This window comes from Triplophysa rosa, linkage group LG2 (assembly GCF_024868665.1).
Source record: "Triplophysa rosa linkage group LG2, Trosa_1v2, whole genome shotgun sequence".
Taxonomy (NCBI): Eukaryota; Metazoa; Chordata; class Actinopteri; order Cypriniformes; family Nemacheilidae; genus Triplophysa; species Triplophysa rosa.
Window position 1 is genome coordinate 17,396,892 of NC_079891.1, and position 24,856 is coordinate 17,421,747.

General features: G+C 41.9%; 2 protein-coding genes across 2 annotated transcripts; one reads left to right on the forward strand and one right to left on the reverse strand.

The window, feature by feature from the left end:
- Positions 1–429: 429 nt before the first annotated feature.
- Positions 430–14,755, forward strand: vcp (valosin containing protein). Its single transcript, XM_057361651.1, has 17 exons — positions 430–567; positions 1,907–2,018; positions 2,103–2,275; positions 2,442–2,584; positions 8,462–8,592; positions 8,750–8,881; positions 8,973–9,075; positions 9,195–9,328; positions 9,426–9,561; positions 9,709–9,821; positions 9,914–10,078; positions 10,197–10,319; positions 10,424–10,636; positions 10,727–11,035; positions 11,116–11,271; positions 13,920–14,074; positions 14,160–14,755. Exons 1-17 carry the CDS (start codon positions 551–553, stop codon positions 14,263–14,265), a joined length of 2,421 nt encoding a protein of 806 aa, XP_057217634.1. The 5' UTR covers positions 430–550; the 3' UTR covers positions 14,266–14,755.
- On the reverse strand, positions 14,274–24,371 carry akr1a1a (aldo-keto reductase family 1, member A1a (aldehyde reductase)). Its single transcript, XM_057349442.1, is given in 10 exon segments — positions 14,274–15,102; positions 15,188–15,261; positions 15,264–15,273; positions 16,066–16,138; positions 16,200–16,357; positions 17,351–17,535; positions 17,641–17,770; positions 23,053–23,072; positions 23,887–23,970; positions 24,362–24,371. Coding segments are annotated over 10 exon segments (831 nt in total). The 3' UTR covers positions 14,274–15,015.
- Positions 24,372–24,856: the final 485 nt, after the last annotated feature.

The window sequence follows — 24,856 nt, forward strand, 5'->3', positions numbered from 1 at the left end:
GTACATACAAGTACAGTTAATCATAATATTGACACTTATATTAGCATTCATCATATCAGACTAGTTTGTTTCAATTATTTCACACTATTTCCTCAGAAAGACATACGTGTCTTTTGGTGTCCATTAGAGATTAACAAAATATTGGGCAATAAGGCCTATTTGGCAATAGACTTGTCAGTAGCATTTTGACACTCTAACTCAACTGAGCAACAGTTTAATCAGACTGCCGGAGCCAATCCTGAAGAGACAATTCACAACGCAGCAGAAAATACACCAATCATTGTGAATGCTGAAAGCCACTCAAACCAATGATGCTTAAGCTCTTGTGCGTTCGCCACGTGATTGGCCAAACGACCAGCGGAAAAAAAAATGTGATGCGTCCTCTAATTGGTGCATCATCCTATGGGCGAGGAAACTTTTTCCCCGCAGAGTTGATGTTAGCAAGCTAATCCAGTGCAGAGGTAAAAGCTACTGTGAAGGTTGTAGACGGTCACTCGAAAGAGCTACTCAGTTCCATTTACTATTTATATCTTTTTGTGGGAGAAGCAATATGGCTTCGGGTGGAGAGTAAGTATAATATTTGTTATTTCGTGTTTAAATTAAGGATGGTTGTTTTGTTGTCTGTTGAGTGGAAGTTAGCTTTAAAGCTAAGTGACATGAGCGCATCGTAAATGGCGATCGGTAAAATCGAGTTTTAACGTTGTAGGTTTGTCCTCGGATAGTACATGTAAATTGAAGTAATATAACTTAGATTTCTTTTGACATTCGCGTTCTCGCCGCCTAGTAAAACTTTGAGTGAGTTTAAAGGAAACTGATTGATCAGGTGTGTTTAGCATGTGAGCTAACCGGACTGAGTCATTCTCCTCAGATGATGGAGGTTTTCGGCATCACAGGTTAACGTAATGCCCGAAAATACACACATGGCACTGTCAAACGTACATTATACTGCCTAAACAATTACAGAAAACAAACCCGCATTTAATTCTTTACAATAGTGAAACTGTATAATAAATGACAGCGGGAGCTGAAGCGTCAACCCGGCTTTGTGTAAATTTGAGTAGCAACAGATGACTCGTTAAACCCGTGATTTTGGCACTTTAACCATGAAGCACAAAACATCAGACAAGATGCGAGATTAACATGTTATATACTATTTTTTTATCTGCCAGTTCCTTTGCGTTCATAATTTACATACTACTTGTAATGCAGCGTTTTTTTGTTTCACATGTCACGGCAGCATTTGCTGTGTCATTGGGCCAGTGTAGACGGCTAATTGCTAGTAGCTCACACATCGCCGACACTGAGTGGAAAATAAACCATACATCCATCTAGCTAAAAAATATATGCAAACAATTTGTATGGCGAAAACGAACCATTTTATAAGGAAGCTAATTGTAGAGTTCAGTCATACTTCACGTAGTGCGTACTGTTTTTTTAGCTATGATGATATTGTGTTAGCTAACCTACGCAAACGCAGTTGTCGTCTCGCTTTTGACGTTTGTTTGATAACCTTTTAATTACGCACTTTGTACACGCGTTTGTCAAAAAAATACGTAACTTCTATTATACGTTATATTCCAATAGCTCAGCTACACTGAGGCCTTGTTACCGGCCCCATCCTGGCCTAAATCTAGCGGATAGTTACGTGTATCCAGTGTTTTGTAGAAAGCTCTAGACTAGAGTAACTTGAGCTCGGCTTTTACAAATGTACCTTATGGCCAGAAGTGCACTTACAGTCTCGATCGCTAAATTCTTTGAGAACAGACAGGCGAATAAATGTTTATTTTCTGTCAAGTGCTATTTAATCTGTAATGTACCTTTCTTTCGTTTTCGTGTTCAGTGATACTGATAATATTACATGGCTCTGATATCGCCATTAAAGTGTTGTTTTTCAATCTCCACACAGATCCAAAAACGATGATCTTTCCACTGCCATCCTAAAGCAGAAGAACAGGCCGAATAGGTTGATTGTTGATGAGTCCATCAATGAAGACAACAGTGTAGTGTCTCTCTCTCAGGTACAGTCCTCACATGTGACACAAAATTACATTTGTCCATCATCTTTGTCCCTTTTGGTAATCGCATTATTTATGCTCTGTTAGGCAAAGATGGATGAGCTGCAGCTCTTTAGAGGAGACACAGTTCTGTTGAAGGGCAAGAAGAGGCGGGAGACTGTTTGCATTGTCCTGTCTGATGACACCTGCTCTGATGAGAAGGTTCGCATGAACAGGGTGGTCCGCAACAACCTACGGGTGCGCCTTGGTGATGTCATCAGGTGGGGCTATATTAACTTTATTTACACTTAATTATGCCAACAAAACTATTCTACCTGTTTGTATCCAGTTTGAAAGATCAGACTTTCTGGATAATTTTGGTTAAAGAAACCTTTTATGATCAAAATAGAAGTGGATTGTTTATTTGTTCTACCTTTTGGCTTTCAGTATTCAGCCATGCCCAGATGTGAAATATGGAAAGCGCATTCATGTTCTGCCCATCGATGACACAGTTGAAGGCATCACTGGTAACCTGTTTGAGGTCTATCTCAAGCCCTATTTCCTGGAGGCTTACCGGCCAATCCGTAAAGGTAAATCATTTGACAGCTTTTTGTTAAACATGAATACAAGTTTAACTATGCTTTGAATATAGGTTGATCTTTAAAATGCAAACTTGCACAACAAACTTTAAAGCATTTCTGTCGACCAGTGAAGTTGGCTTCAAAAAGGTCACAAACATCTGTGTGCAACCTCAAACCTTTTGTGTTAAAATGTTTAAACTGTAATTTAGATATAGATGTGGAAGTTTGTGATGCACCGAGATGAAAATTCTGGGCTGAAACCGATACTGAAAATTCAGGATGCCAATAACCAAAACTGAAAATGACTTTAAAATGGTATTTCTATAGTTGTATTCATGTTAAACGTGTAACACACACAATTGGACCAAATGTATTTAAAACAATGCTAAATATATTTTTGATTCAGTTTTGTGCTACAGAATCAAGTGTAGCTTTTTTATATATATAAAAAACAAGATTATTAATATTGTGTTAATTCTACACATCATAACAGCGTAAATTATTCAGCATCCATTCAAAATTTTGCCATAAGAGTTAAGCGTGATTTTTACTTCTGCGTAGGACCTACGCCGTAAACTACGGCGTAGCCTACGTACGTAGACGACGCCGTCGTGAACATTTATAGTTCTGCGTTGAGAGTATGCGTCGTACTGCAATTACACAGCCGAAACGCTAGTTGGCTCTTTGTTTTCACGGGTTTGCTCTTCTTCGCCGATGTTTTGTGTGTATGCAAACGACAATGAAAGCAGATCGAATCTTAATGGAATTGGAGCTGATCGAAACAAAAAAATGTGTAATCCGTTATATTATTAACCTTACTTTCATGTTAGAAGTTAAACAGATGTTATATTAAACTTAGTCTTGTCCACATTTTGGATTTTTATGCGTGTTCATTTAGATATTGTTGAAAAAAAGTATACTTTTCAAAGGGGTGTACTCATTTACGCAGAGCACATACATAGATGTCAAAACTGTGTATTGAAATGATACCCTGATAGAATATCATATTTTGTCATGGACAACTCACCCTATTAATTGTTTAGTTAAAAATGAAATGAAATGCAACCAAGATCTGGAAGTGTCACAATTTTGTTCTTTATTTGCAAAAGAGTCAAAGAACAGAATATGTAAAAGTGCAAACTATGTATAGATGAGTATACAATGCAATATTAACACAAATATAAAACTTTCAAAAAACTAGTAACAATAAAAGGTAAAACAAAAAATAAAACTATAAAACCAATAAAGAGTAAAAGATCGTACACAGTGTTTATAAAGTGCAAAGTTCTTCATGTCTTTTGCTGACACTCTTCCAAACCGACGTTAGAGGAAATCTCTCTCCAAGAATTTGCCGCCATCTGACAGTCTTTATAGTCCGCCGAAGAGGAGTCATACAGATGCGTGTATTTCCGAACCTCTTCAATCAGACGCTCAGTACTTGGTCGATGTCGATGCTCGCCATGTTGTTCTTTTGTGGACTCTGAACTTGCCGGAAGAAGACGCCAGAAATGCGTAGAAGGAAGTACGATGCTGCCAAACCGACCAATCACAGCGCTTGTGGTCCGCGTAGGGTCCACGTTGAGTTGACGCGTTGTTACATTTTTGGAGAGGTGAGCGTCAGGCTACGGCGTAGGGTACGCACAGGGTACGCGGCTCTGCGTAGGCTACGCCGTAGGCTACGGCGTAGGTCCTACGCAGAACCATAAATTGGCCATTACAGTGGTTGCAAACTCTCTATCGCTCCGCCTCTATACACATGTATGACGAGTGTGATTTGTTGAACAAATAACAGACAAAACTAGGTGTGTAACGATACTTTGGAGTTAGGGCTGGGCGATATGGCAAAAAAGTAAACTCGATAGTTTTTTTCTATATTGATCGATAACGATATTTATTTCGATATATATTTAATTAAAAAACTGTATTTAAAAGAATCTATTTTAAATACAGTTTATTAACAAAAGTTAACCTTAAACCAGTTAAAATTCAATTAAATTAATGCACTGTTGCAACACAGAGGATATTAGGCCATAAACAACATGTACCAGTTCATTCAGTCTCATTTTGACTCAATTTACTCGTTAAGTAAAGGGAGTGTTCATTCAGTACATTCAACCAATGAAAGAGCTCCGTTACTGTGTACATTCGAACGCTATTGGCTCAGCACCTGCGCACATACATAACGCTGCAATAATGTCTTGCTCGAGTAGTGGGATTCATTCAATGTATTCAGTGAACCTTAGTCTTTCAAAAAGACATCTCACATAAACTGTAGTACATTTCTTTAATCATGCAAGCATCTTACATACAAGGTTCAATATTTTAATGTGCACACAAACTCACTTCATTACATCTCTGATCTGTACAGGGCAGCGCTGGTTTGTTTCATAAGCACCAGCTCATGTTAGCAGATATGTTAACGATGGATATAAAAATGTTTGTGCTTGAGTTTCGAAGTAACTCGCTTGCAATTGCGCCTCAAGTTTGTTTTGTTTAACCGGCGATTGCGAAAAAAAAATAAGACACTTGATAAACCGCGTGATGACAACTCGAGGTTAGTTTCACCTTTGTTTCCGCTTTCAGTAATGTTTTCCTCCTCATGTTGAGTTTTCTTTGCCAAGTGCAGTATGAAATGGACTTTGTACATTGACGCGCATGCTGAAAGCTGCACGCTGACTGACTGTTGTTGCGTCTATTTCTGCGTTCTGTTAAACTGTAAGATTAATCCATATCGAGTCAAAATGCCAATAGCTTATCATCGTTTTTGAAATACATTCTATCGCGATTCGATATGATATCGTTTATCGATATTTCGCGATACAAAAAATGTTACGATGCGCATCGTAGAGAGATGGGGATAATTTACGATATGGTGTTTAATTCTATTCGTTGAGTGGTCAAGACGCTACAAACTCTGCGCCAGTGTGATGTCTGCTTATCTCACATATGCGGTAGAGAGAGAAGTCTCTGGGAGAAGTGGAAGCAGAAGACCCAATCTGTGTCTCCGCATGGTTTACAAAGCATCTTATTTTCCTTCACAATCGCCGGTAAAACACAGCAAACTTGAAGCGTGACTGATGGCGAGTCACCCTGTAACTCATTACAAAGGCAAGCACAAGCATAACATGATATACAATATAATGTAAGCCAAAAGAAAACAGCGCTGTACCGATCAGAGAAGTGGTGAAGGTAAATAAAGGTGAAGACCTGGTTTAATTTAATTCTAAGGTAAAGTAAATCATATCAAAACGGTTAAATCTTTGTATGGAACATTTAATTACACCAATTCAGTTAGTTAAACTATATTTAGTCTACTAAAATATATCTAATGTAGATTTCATAGACTAAAACTAAACTAAAATGATGGGGATGACTAAAATATGACAAACTAAATTGCATTATAGTCAAAAGACTGACTAAAACTAAGTCAAAATTTTGTCAAAATTGACACTCAGTGACAAGTAGGGTTGGGAATCATTTCAATTTTATCGATTCCAATTCTGATTCTGCTTATCGATTTCGATTCTTATCGATTCCCAGTTTCGATTCCACAGTTGAAGTAAAACATTTAGATATCAACCTGTATGGTCATTTAGCCTGCTTATTGACTTGTTTGCTATATATATATATATATATGAGCAGCGTTTTGTGTATATTTACACATAGAAACACACCTTTTCTGATTTATTACAATTTGTATTATCATAGTTGAACTACATCATGGTTAAACTGCAGTTACTATAATGCAACCATGGTTAATTTGTGATTCCTGTGCTTTAATGCAAATTCTATAGCTAAACTATGCTTACTATAGTAAAAAATATCGATAATTTTCATAAGGGCTTTTATTGAGATATCAGCAGATCATGCAGCGGATGTACTTTTCTGAAAATATGCACACAGGAATTGATAAGAGGAATTCAAATTTTAATCAAGTATCCGATTCCTAGCCTTTCGATTCCGATTCCAAATTGGAATTGATTTTCGATTCCCAACCCTAGTGACAAGCCTGCAGTACAGAAGGTTCAGTTAAGCTTAAGTTGTATGTGCAACAAAAAAGTTACTGCAATTTAAATTAAAATTCAAATAACATTTATTTTCAAAATATTAAGTTTCATTTAATTTTGTTCAAAATATCAAGATGTTTTGTATCGTGAACTTGGCATCGAGATGCAGTGCCTTGAAAAAGTATTCACCCCCCTTCATTTTATTCACATTTTGTTATGCTGCTGCCTTATCTTAAACTACTTTAAATTATTATTTTTGCAGTGATCTACACTCCATGCACAATAATGACAAAACAAGAAACACATTTGTGACGGCTTTGCAAATTTATTAAAAATAAAAAATAAAATGAGTACATTGCATAAGTATTCATACCCTCAACTCAGAAAATGGTTAAAGCACCTTTACAGACTCAAATCTTTTTGGGTATGATGTGACAAGCTTTACACATCTGCATTTGGCATTTTTCTGCCATTCTTCTCCTCAGATCCTCTCAAACTCTGTCAGGTTGGATTGAGATCATCAGTAGACAAACATTTTCAGGTTTCTACAGAGAATGTTCAGTTGGGTTCAAGCCCAAGCACTAGCTGGGCCACTCAAGGACATAGACAGAGTTGTCCATAAGCCACTCTTGCATTGTTTTAGCTGTGTGCTTAAGATCATTGTCATGTTGGAGAATGAACCTTCTGCCCTGTCCGAGGTTCTGAATGTCCTGGGCTAGGTTTTCATGATCATTATCTCCGTATTTTGTGCCTTTGAGCTTTTCTTCTGACAAATTCCCCAGTCCCTGTAGCTGAAAAACACCCCACATCATGATGCTGTTTCCAACACACTGTTGAGATGGTATTGTCTGGAGAAAACCAGGCACTGCTCAACACCTGTACATGATGCATGAAACTGAGATTCATCAGGCCAGAGAATCTTGTTTCTGACAGTTTGAAAGATTCTTTGAAGTACGTTTTTGCATATTTCAAGTTTCCATGTGTCTTCACTGAGCAAAGGTTTGAGTCTGGCCACTAAGCCATAAAGCCCAGATTGGTGGAGTGTTGCAGTGATGTTTGTCCTTCTGTAAGTTTCTCCCATCTCCATATATGATCATGGAGCTCAACCAGAGTGATCATCAGCTTCTTGGTCACCGCTCTAACCAAGACAGTTCTCATCAAGTTAGCTCAAGTAAGAGATCCGGTGGTTCCAAACCTCTTTCATTAAGGATTAATGGAGGCTACATGCTTCTGTGAACCTTCAATACAGCAGATTTTTTTCAGAAGTCTTCCCCAGATCTGTGTCTTGATACAAGTCTGTATCGGAGCTCTCCTGGCAGTTCTTTTTTCCTTATGTCTTGGCTTTTACTTTGATATGCATTTTCAGCTGTTATTGAGGGGTATGTGCCATTCCAAATCATACTTATTCAATTGAATTTGGCACAGGTTAACTCCACTCGAAGTGTAGAAACATCAACAAGCAAATCTAATGCTTCTGAGCTAAATTTCAAGTGTCCCAGAAAAGGGTATGAATACTTATGCAATGTACTTATTTTTGTTTTGTCATTATTGTGAATGGAGTGTAGATCACTGTAAAAAAAAAAAATTTTTTAAGTAGTTTAAGATAAGGAAGCAGCATAACAAAATGTGAGTAAAATAAAGGGGGGTGAATACATTTTCAAGGCACTGTATGTACAGAATCGTGAGCTGAGTGTATCGTTACACCCCTAGACAAAACACAAACTGAAAGAGAAATTTCACAGATGGTCTTTTTTCTTTTTGAAAACTGCAATAAATATTGTGATAATACCACAAAGTTGTCTGGCCATGATAACCATGCAGTGAAAATCTGATAATTTGTCACAGCCCTATTAACAATTGTGCTGCTTGATTTCTGTAGGTGATATTTTTCTGGTGAGAGGTGGCATGCGTGCTGTGGAGTTCAAAGTGGTGGAGACTGACCCCAGCCCATACTGTATTGTGGCACCAGACACGGTTATCCACTGTGAGGGAGAGCCCATCAAGAGAGAGGTATGTGGATTACGGCATATTAATCGGTTCTACAGTTGTGGTCTTTAGGAAAAATAGGCCTTGAATATAGGTTTTTTCTGTTAAGATGACATTGATTTATGGTGGAAAGTTTGAGGCATTTTGTGATTTTCTTTTATGTTTTGAATCTTGATTTCAGGATGAGGAAGAGTCTCTGAATGAGGTGGGTTATGATGACATCGGAGGTGTAAGGAAACAGCTTGCCCAGATTAAAGAAATGGTGGAGCTTCCTTTGAGACACCCAGCTCTCTTCAAGGCTATTGGAGTGAAGGTAATGATCAAGAACTGTGGGATTTAAATATTAAGATATTACACATTTGTAGTGAGAGGTGCATATAAGAACATCATGTCCTGTTGTTCAGCCTCCCCGTGGAATTCTGCTATATGGACCCCCTGGAACTGGAAAGACTCTTATTGCTCGTGCTGTGGCCAATGAAACTGGAGCATTCTTCTTCCTCATCAATGGTGCGGATGAAATATTGCATTTTATTATATTTTAATAACATTTTAGTGGTTCTTGTTGTTTTTTGTGTACATTCTTTTTTTGAGTATGATCTTGATGTTTGTTCCTGTTATGCTCCCAGGCCCAGAAATTATGAGCAAACTGGCAGGAGAATCTGAGAGTAATCTCCGCAAAGCTTTTGAAGAAGCAGAGAAGAACGCTCCAGCCATCATCTTCATTGATGAACTCGATGCCATTGCACCCAAAAGAGAGAAGGTAAGATGTTTTAGATTCTAGAGCATTTTTACCCCAAATGGTTGTCTGAATGTTTAAGTGAAGGTCGTTTCATATGAATGGATCTCTGTTTTGTCAGACTCATGGTGAGGTGGAGAGGCGTATTGTGTCTCAGCTGCTCACTCTGATGGATGGGCTGAAACAGAGGGCTCATGTCATCGTCATGGCAGCCACTAACAGACCAAACAGCATCGACCCAGCTCTCAGGCGATTCGGTGAGATCACTTCTTTCAAATGTTCCTCTGTAAGGGATTCTGAACACAACATTACACCTTTGAGTCTTTTTGACCAATAAGTATCACGTTCGTCATTTGTCCCTGTACTGGAAGCGTTTTGTACTGATGTGGTCGCTCTGATTTCAGGGCGCTTTGACAGAGAGGTGGACATCGGTATTCCAGATGCTACTGGAAGACTTGAGATCCTTCAGATCCACACCAAAAACATGAAGCTTGCTGATGATGTTGATCTTGAGCAGGTACTGTATGTTTCAGAGAACATTTGTATGTCAACCGATCCCTGTGCATTTAAGTGCGATTCAGAGTTTTTACTCCTGATTTTTTTGTTCAGGTGGCAAATGAGACCCATGGCCATGTGGGTGCTGATCTGGCTGCCCTTTGCTCGGAGGCTGCCCTGCAAGCCATCCGTAAGAAAATGGACCTTATTGATCTGGAGGATGAGACCATTGATGCTGAGGTCATGAACTCCTTGGCTGTTACTATGGATGACTTTAGGGTGAGCAATCTGCATCTCAACATACATTTAACTGTGACTTGTAACTCTTCCTAAAGTTGGGAGCAAGTAGTGTTCAGAAGAATTAAGTATTTGTCTTGTGTTCTCTTCTACCTAAAAGTGGGCGCTTAGCCAGAGCAACCCCTCTGCCCTGCGTGAGACTGTTGTGGAGGTGCCCAACATCACTTGGGAGGATATTGGTGGTCTTGATGATGTCAAGAGAGAGCTGCAGGAGCTTGTGCAGGTACTGGGAGCAAAAAACTCAAATTCATAATGTGCTTGAATGGCTTCGTTTTCAAACTTTGTCTATGCTGACTAACAATTTGCCTCATCTTTCTATCCTTTAAGTACCCAGTGGAGCATCCAGACAAATTCCTCAAGTTTGGCATGACCCCATCCAAGGGTGTGCTGTTTTACGGACCACCAGGTTGTGGTAAAACCCTGCTGGCCAAGGCCATTGCCAACGAGTGCCAGGCCAACTTCATCTCAATCAAGGGACCAGAACTTCTCACCATGTGGTTTGGAGAGTCAGAGGCTAATGTCAGAGAGATCTTCGACAAGGTATTTCTTTTCTTCCACCAGCTGTTTCTGAAGGCAGTCCAGGTTCAAGTTACACTTGGTTGTGTCCTCACTGTCCGCTTTGTCCTCCAGGCTCGTCAAGCTGCCCCATGTGTGCTGTTCTTTGATGAACTTGACTCCATTGCTAAGGCTCGTGGTGGAAATGTTGGTGACGGAGGCGGTGCCGCTGACAGAGTCATTAACCAGATCCTCACAGAAATGGACGGTATGTCCAGCAAGAAGAACGTCTTCATCATCGGCGCTACCAACAGACCAGACATTATTGACCCTGCCATCCTCAGGCCTGGCCGACTGGACCAGCTCATCTACATCCCACTGCCCGATGAGAAGTCCCGCATTGCCATTCTCAAAGCTAACCTCAGGAAGTCTCCAATCTCAAAGGTGGGCAAGACTCAGATCCATGTCTGTTTTCTAAAATAAGTTGCAGTGATTTGATTGTATTTGTGTTTTCATTTTTGTAGGATGTGGACGTGGACTTTTTGGCCAAGATGACCAATGGCTTTTCAGGTGCTGACTTGACTGAGATTTGTCAGAGAGCCTGTAAACTGGCCATCCGTGAGTCCATTGAGAATGAGATCAGACGGGAACGTGAGAGGCAGACCAACCCTTCTGCAATGGTAAGATTTGATGGTTTGTCTTATGCAGTGGTTCTCACTTTTCAGGCACTACTTATTGATCAGAAAGGCAGAATAACCAAGTACCACCTTGTCAAAACATTTTGTTTTCAGAGACATTTAAGTATGTTGCTGAGCAGAGGTTGCATTAGCTGAACACGAACAGTCATTGTCATCGGCCTAATATTTTGCAGTAAAATCTGCTGTCGTCACTTTGATCTTTTGAGTTCAGGCGGATTCAGAAAGCCCTATTTTGTATTTGCCAATTCCAGTACAAATGTTTTTGTGCCTCTGCTGTCACTGTGGAATTTGTTTTAGGAAGACTTTTCATGTTCAGCACAAAGTAGATGAATAAGAGACCTAAAATGAAATAAAAAATTTCATTGAAATAATGTACCTGTAAATCCAGTGTTACGGCTTTTACAATTTTGGCTGGTGTGCACAACATTGGCCACGTTTACATGGACGTCAGAATCTAATTATTTGCCTTATTCTGAGTAAGCTAATATTACGATTAAGGTGTTTACATGAGTTGCTTTAAGAATATACAGTTAGGGCCATAAATATTTGGACCGAGGCACATTTTTTGTTATTTTAGCTGTGTATCAATATGTTTTCGAGTTACAGTTTTATAATAGATATTGTCTTAAAGTGCACACTCTCATCTTTATTTAGAGTGTATTCACATCCAGATTAGCTGAAGGATTTAGGAATTACAGCTCTTTAATATGAAGCGCCCCCTTTTTCAAGGGACCAAAAGTAATTGGACAGTTAAATAAAAAGCTGTTTTATTCACAGGTATGGGCTTTTCCTTAAATGATTTCTTCATAAATTAAGCATGTTAAAGGTCTGGAGTTGATTCTACATGTGGTGTTTGCATTTGGAAGCTGTTGCTGTGAACCCACATCATGAGGTTCAGGGAGATCTCCATGCAAGTGAAACAGACCATAGTTAGATTTTAAAAACACTACACATCTGTCAGAAAGATGCCAGGAACATTAAGAGCGGCCAAATCAACAATTTGGGACATTCTGGGGGGAAAAAAACACACCGCTGAGCTCAGTAACAAAACAATCCTGGGCGTCCATATGAGATAAAAGTGGTGGATGATGACATTATCCTCTCCATGATAAAGAAAAACATCTTCACAACTTCCAGACAAGTGGAGAATTAATCCGGATGCGTCTGTCTTCTGTTACATCACCAAAAAACACCAGTGCCTGAGGACGTCATGCATGGAAATGGAGTCACACTGCCTGAACACTATTTTACTGAAGATGATGTATGCTCATATCATGAGATATTCCAAGCCTTCTCCATATCTTTTATTCTTTTTAGTCTTATGCAGGCTGAAATTAATTTGATCTCTCCAAAAATATGCTTTCTAGAGCTTATTCGGCTATTTCAGAAGTCTAATCTACCCATCCTATTCTTGAGGCTTTTGCACCTTGTTGTGAACCCTCTCTATTTTTTCCTTGTATTCTCTTTATTGTTTTGATTGACAAACATTGACATATTTACCTCTTGGAGAGTGTTCTTCACTTGTCCGGACGTTGTGAAGGTGTTTTTCTTCATCATGGAGAGGATAATGTCATCATCCACCACTTTTATCTCATATGAACACCCACAATTGTTTTGTTACTGAGCGCAGCGGTGTTTTGTTTTTTTCTTGGAATGTACCAAATTGTTGATTTGGCCGCTCTTAAATGCTTCATTTATGACAAAATTATTTAAGGAAAAGCCCATACCTGTGAATAAAACAGCTTTTTATTCAAATGTCCAATTACTTTTGGTCACTTGAAAAAGGGGGAGCTTCATATTAAAGAGCTGTAATTCCTAAATCCTTCAGCTAATCTGGATGTGAATACACTCTAAATAAAGATGAGAGTGTGCACTTTAAAACAACATCCATTATAAAACTGTAACTCGAAAGCATATTGATACACAGCTAAAATAACAAAAAATGTGCCTCTGTCCAAATATTTATGGCCCTAACTGTATCTTTCATGTTCCCGTTTTACATGTTACACTACATAGGGACGTAATGACATATGCCATTAATCGAACTAAGCGACGCCGTTCGACGGTCCCTCCATAATTTCATGAATCAACAAACAGTTCGACTTCGCCATGGTACCACATACAGTTTTTGGTGTTTCATTTATTTTCTAGAATTGTTGGCATCTTTCTTGTTTCCCTGTTCGGACCAAAAATATGCTTTCTTGCTTGAAGCCATGTTGTCTGCCGTAAAACGAAATGGCTGCCCACTGCCATGCATGTGTGTAACCTGTGCCGCGAAAGTTCCTACGCGCCGGTAATAGTGCGATTAAGCTGTGTACATGTCTATACCGCACTTCGATAATGCGACTAAAATAGGAGTACTCACACCCGTCTTATAATCGTAGTAAACACAAATCGAATTGAGTTTAGACGGATTAAGATAATCAAAAAGTTCTGTTTACATGGACAACAATAATCCGATATTAACTCGATTAAGACAATACTCTGATTAAGAATGGACCATGTAAACGTGATCATACTTTGAGAACCACTGATAATTTGCATTACTTCATAGGGGTTGATGGGTTTTTCATAAACTGCGATGGCAGAATTAATCTATTCCTCTTTCTTGATGACTGTTGCTTCTTCAGGAGGTGGAGGAGGATGACCCTGTGCCTGAGATCAGGAAGGATCATTTTGAGGAGGCTATGCGCTTTGCTCGCCGCTCCGTCAGTGACAATGACATCCGCAAATATGAGATGTTCGCACAGACCCTGCAACAAAGCAGAGGCTTTGGCAGTTTCAGGTGAGAGCTCTCATTTACTGGCAACTTTCATTGGTTTTCACAGCAAGCATTCATGTGTTTAAAATGGCCTTCGTTTATTTTTTAGATTCCCATCCAGTAACCAAGGAGGAAGTGGACCAAGTCAGGGTTCCTCTGGCAGTGGAGGAGGCAACATCTTCAATGAGGACAACGATGATGACCTTTATGGATAAATGTGACCGTGTGGTTTACCCTCAAAGGCCTCTCTTCATACTGGCCATCGTGTACAAAAGACAAAAAATAAAAAATTCCACTTTTTAGGACTGTGCTTTTTGTTTATTTTCCGCTTATGTCCATTCCCCCTGTTTTTTATTCGCTTCTTATTCCTCCTCTGTCCACCTCCCTTTGTTGATAGAGAAAAGCATGTAGCTGCTTGTGTTTTGCTCTGGTTTGTGAAAGGATGATTTCTGAGAACTTTGATCTTAACATTCTGTGGGTGGGGTTGCATTTAAATGAAAACATACACAATATTTGATGATTTCATTAACTTTTCACAACCTGTATGAGCAGCTTTAGTGGTGGGTTTAATGCTAGGCTGTTGGAAGGATTCAAAAAAGAAAATGAAAAAAAGAAATTGCTAATGACTTCATTTTTTTTATGAATGTAGCATATAATGTATTACAAGGTTGAAAAATGTTAAATAAAATTCACAAATGGACCCAACATTGTAATGGCGTGTTTATATTTGTCTACGATCCCAAATGACAGCTATTGAGAATTTGTCTTCAAGTTGTTTCTTTAATAATTTAATTTTCTTTTCACAGTTGGTTTGCAACGTTCTATTTGATTATTCTGGTTTGATTAAATGTATATCAACTGTATGTTTGAAACGTGTCTTTAAACAAGTGACTATAAAAGTACATTAAACTATTGAACTTATTTTTGTTTTAATTGTTTTAGCAATTTATGAATTTTCCACTTGTTTAGTTTTTAATTGTATGTCCAGTTACTATGGGTCGTAAAAAAGGAAATTGTGGCTGGTTGGCATCTCTCCAAACCTTTCCATCTTTATGTAAAGTGGACAAAATAATTTCAATGTCAAAAACATTTACGTCAATATACTTCAATATTTCTTTTGAAAGAATTTTTCGGTACCTCTATAGTTGAAATGATCAGCCTCATGTTCCTGTTAAAGGATTCAATAAGCTTGATGTCTTCATCAGATAATTAAAATCAAACACCTGTGTGCCAGGAAGAAAAAGAACAAAATCTTTTAGAATAATGATTAAATGTGCATTAAACCTGAATACATTTTTTTGTAAATTAAACATGCATTTTAGACCATCTTTTGTGTGCTTCACCTGGCTGTGATAGCTTTTAATTGTTATATTAAAATAAAATATTAAAATTCTCATAATTTACTCACCCTCATGCCTTTTGGTGATGGATGTCACTAAATGAGCTCAAAATATTGTCAAAAATCTCAAACATGTTTTGCTTCAGAAGACATTTACTGTACTTACCCACTGCTTTGTAAAGGCACTGTGATTACATTACAGTGGTTCAACCTTGACACGGAAGAAAATAAATAGTTGATGTTTGAAAGGTTTTTTTGTATTTGTGCGCGAAGGTTTCATAAAATTAAGGTTGAACCATTGTAGTCACATGAATATTTGAACGATTTTAATGCACAAACTTTATAAACCGTGAGAGTCATATACGTGTGATATAGCATGAGAGTGAGTAAAATATGAGCGTGTTCATGTTTAAATTTACTAATCCTTTATTTCTTGGCTGGCTGTCTGTCTGTCTGTCATTACTGTCCTGCAGGGGTCTCTGTAGGTATTGCTTATCTTCTGTTGACTTTCTATATCTAAAACAAGCATTAATGATGATTGACCTCCATGCACAAGTCTCTCTCAAACTTTATTTAAACCTTCGGATTTAAATCCTAGATCATACTGGTGCTGCTGCCTTTATGAGTCATAGAGGATGAGTATTAACATTGTAATTGGACTGCAATTTCAACCTACCTCAATATTTTTCTGGATCCTGGATGGCATGATGCTTTTGGGGATGCAGATGACACCTCTCTGTACATGCCATCTGAGACAATAATAACCATAAAACTGCCATTGCTTTGCACCACCTGTGAACCCTTTCTCACCTGATGATGACATGTGCAGGAGTCTTATTGTAGTGCTTGGCCATATCCATCACCCTTGGATCATCAAGCAGTAAGGCTTCTCCAGGTGTATACCAAGGCCGATCAGGAGAACCCAGAGGACTAAAGGCAACAGTGAGATATGGATGACATGGATGACACTACCTGAAAAGGTCAAAATAAATGCTAATATTATTAATAATAATAATAACAACAACAACCACATGATTTACATTAATTAATGATAATTAATAAACACCATACAACAATTACGTTAATTTAATAATAATAATAATATGATTTAAGTTAATTAGTTCATAAATAATATACAACAATTGCTTTATCATTTATTATTATTATTATTATTATTATTAATAATAATATTGTTTTAAGATAAACAATACATAAATAATATATAACAATTAATTTATCATTTAATATTATTATTATTATTATGAAGGTTTGCATGAAGGTTTCATAAAATTAAGGTTGAACCATTGTAGTCACATGACTATTATAACTATGTCTATTTTAATGCCCAAACTTTCTGCACTGTGAGAGTAGTAGTTGCATTGCTGTGTTTGGGGGGTCAGAAAGTTCTCAGAGTTTATAAAAAATATCTTAATAATTGATTGTTTTAAACAAAATTATTATTATTATTATTGTTGTTGTTGTTTATTTATTTACTATATATTCATAAAAATAAAAAATAATATTGTTTAAGATAATCAATTATTAATTCATAAATAAAATGAAAAAAATACTTTATAATTTATTAATAATAAATAAATACCTCAATTCTTTTCTAAATGTATTCAACATTTACCATTTAAAAAAACGAGACCCTCTTGAGACCCATACTAGGCAGTTTTATCATTTTATTACTTTTTAAGTGTAGTGCCTAACTCAGTGCTTAACTTAAGTGTTTTATAAAATAAAACAATACAATACTTAAATTAATAAATGTATTTTAAACGTCTTTCTCAATGCAAATGGAAGTTGCCTCTGATTCAGAATAAGGGATAGAAACCACAAACAAGTGTTGTATTTATGTGCATATACTGTATGTGTTGTCCTAACACCTCTCAAATTCTAACGGATTAACTCAAGCAAAAAGTTTTAATGTGTTCATGTATCTCTGTTGTATACTGTACCTGGTTAACCACAGGCTTGTGTTTGGCAATGCTGAGAATGTCATCAATCTGTCTGGCATTGAAGTTTGACAGACCGATGGCTTTTACCAGCCCGTTGTCAACCAGCTTCTCCATGGCTGTCCACGTGTCTCTGTAGTGAGTGTCCTCATAATACATTGTTCCATCAGGTCGTCTAAGCTTATCTCCTCACCTACAAGTATTAAATACACAATGACTATTAGTAATATGTGTAATATTTATCCTTATTCTGTTTATTATGGGTCCAATGGGAGAGGTGTGGAAATGATGACTTACCATGGCCATTGGCCAGTGCATGAGGTACAATTCCAGGTAATTGAGCCCCAGATATGATGAAGATTTCTTACAGGCATCTTCCACGTCTGTGATGTTCCATAATTTGGAGGTTATAAAACATCGTGTCTCAGAGACTACGGTAGTCCAAAAAATACATATTACACATTTTCTGCATACAGATTTTTTGGTGTGATGTTTTGGCAAAATGTTTATATGCTCTCCTACTTATAAATCACTTTGGATAAAAGCATCTGCCAAATGAATGAATGTAAATAAATGTAAATGGTGATTGTAATAGCAAAACATTATAATGTATAGTTGTATGTGCGTGTACCTTCCCTCGTCGTGTCATGACAGAACCACAGAGAACCCAAGTGTGGGAGAAAACAGTCTTTATTGGACACAGACTAAGGGCAGAGAAATGTAAGAGCAGGTCGCGAGCAATCCAATCCGGAGATGGCAGACGTCAGCACGGAGAGTCGAGGATAGGCTGCCGGTGCTGAGTGTTGGGCGGAAGCGCCTGGTGACCTCACTCGACTCGATCCGCGCTGGCAGGTTGGGGAAATGCTGCAGAACTGGAGAAGTTGCAGGTGAATCCTCCTCCGAGAAGTCGTCCGACTGTGGTGACCACTGACCGGAGCGCCAAAGCAAGCTGCTGAAGAAGGCAGACCAGAAGGAGGAGCGAAGAGAACAAGGAAGGTAAGAGAACTAGGCTAGATGCAAGACACGACTTGACTAAGGCTGAGATACTTCTGACAAAAAACACTGAACAGTAAATTTAGCTTCAACAGGCGAGCCGCAGCTAGGCCTGGGGCAGTCTGGGCAGAATAATCCACAACGAACAGACACTGGACAAGAAACATGGAGGGAATATAAGGAGAACGTAACGAGGAGATCATAACCAGGTGTGGGGTAATTAAAGAAACAAATAATGCCTAATGAGTGAAGTGCCAGCAGGCGTGTGAACACGGAGTGGAAAAACACCAGTGCATGGAAAGTCATATAGAAACAAGAGGGCGGCGCGAAAGACGCGGACACAAGCACGAGGTCAGCCGACAGCTCAGTGACAACCATGTGCTCGACCAAAACAAAACAGTGCCAGATGATGATGTCCGACCAGACCGTGACAGTACCCCCCCACCAGCGCCCCTAGGCGCTTAAGGGGGGGGCTCACCTCGTCTCCGGTGGAAGTCCACGATCAGCGACCGGTCCAACACGTCCCGCGAAGGAATCCAAGACCTTTCTTCTGTGCCATAGCCCTCCCAGTCCACCAGATACTGAACACCCCGGCGGCAAATGTCCAGAAGTCTTCTTACAGTATAGACCGGGACACCGTCCACCAGCCGCGGGAGCGGGGGGGTGGGCCGAGAACTGGCTGGGTTGAGAGGAGAGGTGACTGCTGGCTTGACCCTGGATACATGGAATACAGGGTGGACTCGACCAAGGGTGGAGGGAAGCTTGAGTCGTACGGCCACCGGGTTAACCACCTTGGTGATACGGAATGGCCCAATGAACCTGGGTGCCAGCTTGCGAGAAGGCACCCGGAGAGGCAGGTCCTTAGTGGAGAGCCATACCCGCTGACCACACACGTAGGCAGGGGAAGAGATCCGGTGGCGGTCCGCCGCTGCCTTGGTTCTCAACGTGGTTCGGGCCAAAACCTCTCTGGCCTTCGTCCAGATCCGGTGGCACCGCCGGACAAAGGCCAGAGCTGAGGGAACCGCAGCGTTGAGTTCCTGGGAAGGAAACAGAGGGGGTTGGTATCCGAGAGAACACTCAAACGGAGACATACCTGTGGCTGAGACGGGGAGGGAGTTGTGAGCGTATTCCACCCAAGAAAGCTGTTGGCTCCAGGAAGCGGGGTTACTGGAAGTCAGACAGCGGAGCCTTCGTCCCAGCTCCTGGTTGGCTCGCGCGCATTGCCCATTGGTCTGGGGGTGAAAACCTGACGACAGACTCGCTGAGGCCCCGATCTGACGACAGAATTCTTTCCAGAACCGGGAGATGAACTGAGGACCCCTATCGGACACGACGTCAACCGGAAGGCCATGTAGGCGGAAGACATGGTCCACCATCAGTTGAGACATCTGTCGGGTGGATGGGAGTTTGGGTAGAGGGATGAAATGGGCCGCCTTGGAGAACCGGTCCACCACTGTGAGAATTACGGTGTGTCCACTCGACAGGGGAAGGCCAGTCACAAAATCCAGGGCGATGTGTGACCATGGCCGGGAGGGGGTGGGAAGGGGACGGAGCAGACCTGCGGGAGGATGGCGGGCGGTCTTGCTTTGCGCACAGACAGGGCAAGCCAACACAAACTGTCTGACATCGTTGGAGGCCGAGGGCCACCAAAACCGCTGACTCACGGAAGCCAGGGTCCCCTTGATCCCTGGATGGCTGACCAGCCTGGACGAATGACCCCACTGGAGGACCTCCGGAAGCAGCGAAACGGGAACAAATAGACGACCCGCCGGACACTTCCCTGGCATTTGTACCCTGCGACCGGCCTCCTCTACCCGCCTCTCGATCTCCCAGGCTAGGGATCCGACGACCCATCCCTCGGGGAGGATAGGGTCGACGGAGCTCACCCGGTCTGAGTCCTCGAACAGGCAGGAGAGGGCATCAGGCTTGATATTCTTAGACCCGGGCCGGTATGACAGGGTGAAATTAAACCGGCCAAAGAACAGTATCCAGCGGGCCTGCCGTGCATTCAACCGCTTGGCTGAACGGACATACTCGAGGTTCTTATGGTCCGTCCAGACCAAGAATGGCTACGTCGTTCCTTCCAGCCAATGGCGCCATTCCCCCAAGGCCAGACGTACCGCCAGCAGCTCTCTGTTACCGATGTCATAGTTCCGTTCTGCAGGGCTGAGACGATGGGAGAAGGTGCAGGGATGCACCTTCCCATCATGCTCGGCATGCTGGGACAAGACTGCGCCTACTCCAACATCAGACGCATCGACCTCGACAATAATCTGCCGATCGGGATCTGGAGGACAGAGCACAGGTGCAGAGACAAATCGGGACTTAAGTTTATCAAAGGCTACCTGTGCGAGGGGGTTCCAGGAGAACGGGACCTTGGTGGAGGTCAATGCGGTGAGCGGTGCGGCCACTTGGCCGAAGCCCTGGATGAACCGCCTGTAAAAGTTGGCGAACTCCAGGAAACGCTGCAGTGCTTTACAAGGGTCGGGAATGACCCACGTGGCCACAGCCTTGATTTTAGCGTTGTCCGGTTCAATGCCTCAGGGCGAGATCACATGACCAAGGAATGAAACCGTATCGGAGTGAAATTCGCACTTCTCCGCCTTGACGAACAGTTGATTCTCCAATAGACGCTGGAGGATCCCCCTGACGTGTTGGGTGTGTTCCTGGAGAGACTGGGAAAAAATCAGAATGTCATCCAGGTACACGAAGACAAAGCAATTGATCATGTCGCCCAGCACGTCATTGATGAGGCCCTGGAAGACGGCGGGAGCATTGGTCAGCCCAAATGGAAGAACCAAATACTCGTAATGTCCCGATGGTGTGTTGAAAGCCGTCTTCCAACTCATCTCCTTCGCGAATGCGCACCAAGTGGTAGGCGTTGCGGAGGTCTAGCTTAGTAAAGACCCGGGCTCCCTGTAATAATTCAAAGGCAGACGACATTAAGGGTAAGGGGTATTTATTCTTTACCGTAATCTCGTTCAAACCTCGATAGTCGATACAAGGACGCAGGGAGCCGTCCTTCTTCTGTATGAAGAAGAAACCCGCGCCGGCCGGCGAGGAGGAAGGGCGGATGAGTCCGGTGTTCAATGACTCACGAATGTACTTTTCCATGGCCTCTCTTTCAGGACCTGAAAGGGAAAATAACCGACCCTTTGGCGGAGAAGTGCCCGGGAGGAGATCTATGGCGCAATCGTAGGGTTGATGCAGGGGTAGTGACGTGGCGTGGGACTTGCTGAATACGGCACGCAGATCGTGGTATTCCCCGGGAACTCCGGTCAGGTCGGCGACATCCACCTGAAACACAGGAGACAAAGACACAGGCGAAGGAGCAGGACCTAGACAAGACAAATGACAAGCAGGGCTCCAGCACAAAACAGATGTGCTAACCCAATCAATGTGAGGATTATGTTGTGACAACCACGGATGCCCTAAAACCAGAGGGGAGGTGGGTGAATCGAGGATGTACAACCTAATCTTCTCACAATGATTACCCGATAGAAAAAGGCTTACGTGAGGAGTGGTGTGGGTGACAGTGGAAAGTGGCAGCCCCGTCAGCGTAATGGCGGAGAGATGAGAATGCAGGGGAATAATGGGGATTCCCCATGCTCGGGCTATGGACCTATCCAGAAAGTTCCCCTCAGCCCCGGAGTCAATGAGAGCTCTTCCGGCATGGGTACGTCCCTTGTAAGTGATGAGAAACGGCAGTGTGGTGCGTAGAGTCGAAGAGGTTCTTGTGATGGCGCCCACCCGGACTCTCCGTTCTACGGATGGGCGCTGGCTTTTACCGGACACAGAGCCACCAGATGACCCGCCTTCGCCTTCCCACAATAAAAACAGAGTCCTTCGGAGAGACGTTGCTGCTTCTGAGCGGAAGTCAGGTGTGAGCGTCCGATCTGCATTGGCTCGGGTTCCGGCGGCGATTGGGGGGCAGCATTGGCGCTCCGGTCAGACTCACGTCCGCTCTCCCAGTTGGGCTCCCGACGACGCCAGGCAGGCGGAGAGGTGTTGCGTCGGCGACAGGCGTTAATGCGACTCTCAATCCGCAAGCACAGGTTAATTAGTTCTTCCAGATCACGGGGTGGATCGAGTGCAGTGATCTCATCCGCAATAACCGGACTGAGACCGTCAAGGAACCGTGCGCGCAGCGCCCCTGCGTTCAAATCGCACGCGGCGGCCAGGGTCTTGAACCGGATGGCGAAGTCAGTGATGGAACCGCGCCCCTGAGAAATCCGAGAGAGCTGAGCGGCCGCCTCGTCGCCCCATGCCGATCTGTCGAAGAGGCTGGTCATCTCCAAGCGAAATTCCCGAAAAGACCGACAACAAGGATCCTGGGCCTCCCAGACGGCTATACCCCACTGACGGGCCCGTCCCGTGAGAAGAGTCAATACGTAGGCAATCCGAGTCTCCTCGGTGGCATACCTGCGCGGTTGGAGAGCGAAAACCAGGGAGCACTGCGACAAAAACGCCCGACAGGAGTTGGGATCCCCATCATACAGCGGAGGGCTGTTGGCGTGCGTTTCAGGCTCGTGAGCGACCCCGGGAGGTGGGGATTGATGAGGGTTCCCCGCGTGACCGGCGCCTCGAATAAGCTCGGCGAGCTGATGCTGTAAAGCGGCCACCTGCGCCTGCTACGTGTTAACTCCCTGGGTGGCGGCGGACAGACGGGTCGCCTGCTGTCCTAGCAGGACGCCTTGTTGTTGAAGCGCGACCCGCATAGGATCCTGTCCCGCTGGGTCGTGTAAGTGGTCTGTTCGTTCTGTCATGACAGAACCACAGAGAACCCAAGTGCGGGAGAAAACAGTCTTTATTGATCACAGACTAAGGGCAGAGAAATGTAAGAGCAGGTCGCGAGCAATCCAATCCGGAGATGGCAGACGTCAGCACGGAGAGTCGAGGATAGGCTGCCGGTGCTGAGTGTTGGGCGGAAGCGCCTGGTGACCTCACTCAACTCGATCCGCGCTGGCAGGTTGGGGAAATACTGCGCCTGGAGAAGTTGCAGGTGAATCCTCCTCCGAGAAGTCGTCCGACTGTGGTGACCACTGACCGGAGCGCCAAAGCAAGCTGCTGAAGAAGGCAGCCCAGAAGGAGGAGCGAAGAGAACAAGGAAGGTAAGAGAACTAGGCTAGATGCAAGACACGACTTGACTAAGGCTGAGATACTTCTGACAAAAAAACACTGAACAGTAAACTTAGCTTCAACAGGCGAGCCGCAGCTACGCCTGGGGCAGTCTGGGCAGAATAATCCACAATGAACAGACACCGGACAAGAAACACGCAGGGAATATAAGGAGAACGTAACGAGGAGATCATAACCAGGTGTGGGGTAATTAAGGAAACGAATAATGCCTAATGAGTGAAGTGCCAGCAGGCGTGTGAACACGGAGTGGAAAAACACCAGTGCATGGAAAGTCATATAGAAACAAGAAAGCGGGGCGAAAGAAGCGGACACAAGCACAAGGTCAGCCGACAGCTCAGTGACAACCATGTGCTCGACAAAAACAAAACAATCCCCGTGCCAGATGATGTCCGACCAGACCGTGACACGTCCGACTCGTTCAGTAAGGGCTTCACCGACCTCTTGCTCATTTCCGTAAGATGCTGTACAGTCAATGTGTCTGTAGCCGCAGTCTTGTACATGTACATGTTAACTGTCACATTTTCAATACAATAATCTTTCTGTACTTTAAATTTTGTTAAAACTTTTCTTTTGACAAATTTGACATCAATGAACAAAAATCTGAGTTACAGTGAGAAAAGTTTAATCACTATAATACCGGAAATTAGACATCTTACCTTTGAAAATACTCCAGCATTCAGACAGTGTCAGAGCTTGTGGTCAAAGTCTTTGTTTACTCGTTTGCTTGAAAGGCTGAACAAACCAACATTTCAATCGCAAAGAAAGTTGTTTTAAATTATATGAATAAATGTTTTGAACAAAATTCTACACTGTAAAAATTTCTGTAAATTTCAATGGCAAAATACTGTTATGTTTAACAACGGTTTAATCGTGTAAATTTACATCCATTCATCTGTAAATTAATTGATAAACAAAATTAGAGAATTTAACCATAAATCTGTTTACAGCACTCAACTGTAAACAGCTGTGGTATAGCAAAGAAGTGCAATCCCAGTTCATTTTAATGTGGATTGACATTTAATCTAAGTAATATGAAATTATATAACATAAAACACTGCCACTTGTCGTTTTCATTAAAAAATATTACATTATATAATATGTGACAATTAACACAATCCTTTATTATAAAGTATAAGAAGTTTGCACAGCAAGAAATAGGCTATACAAGCAGATAATTCAGTCAAAAAAGCACAAGCAAAGCAGTGCTCCAGTACAATAAACGACTGTAAAATAAAACAATCCATGCTTAGCTTTACGGGGTGAAAAAATATAATTTAGACCTCTCACTTTTGTTTTCATGCTAAACAGAAATCAATGTCATTGTTGCTTGTCACTGTGGCTTTAGGGGAAATGGAGTTAATGAAATGGCATGGTTTG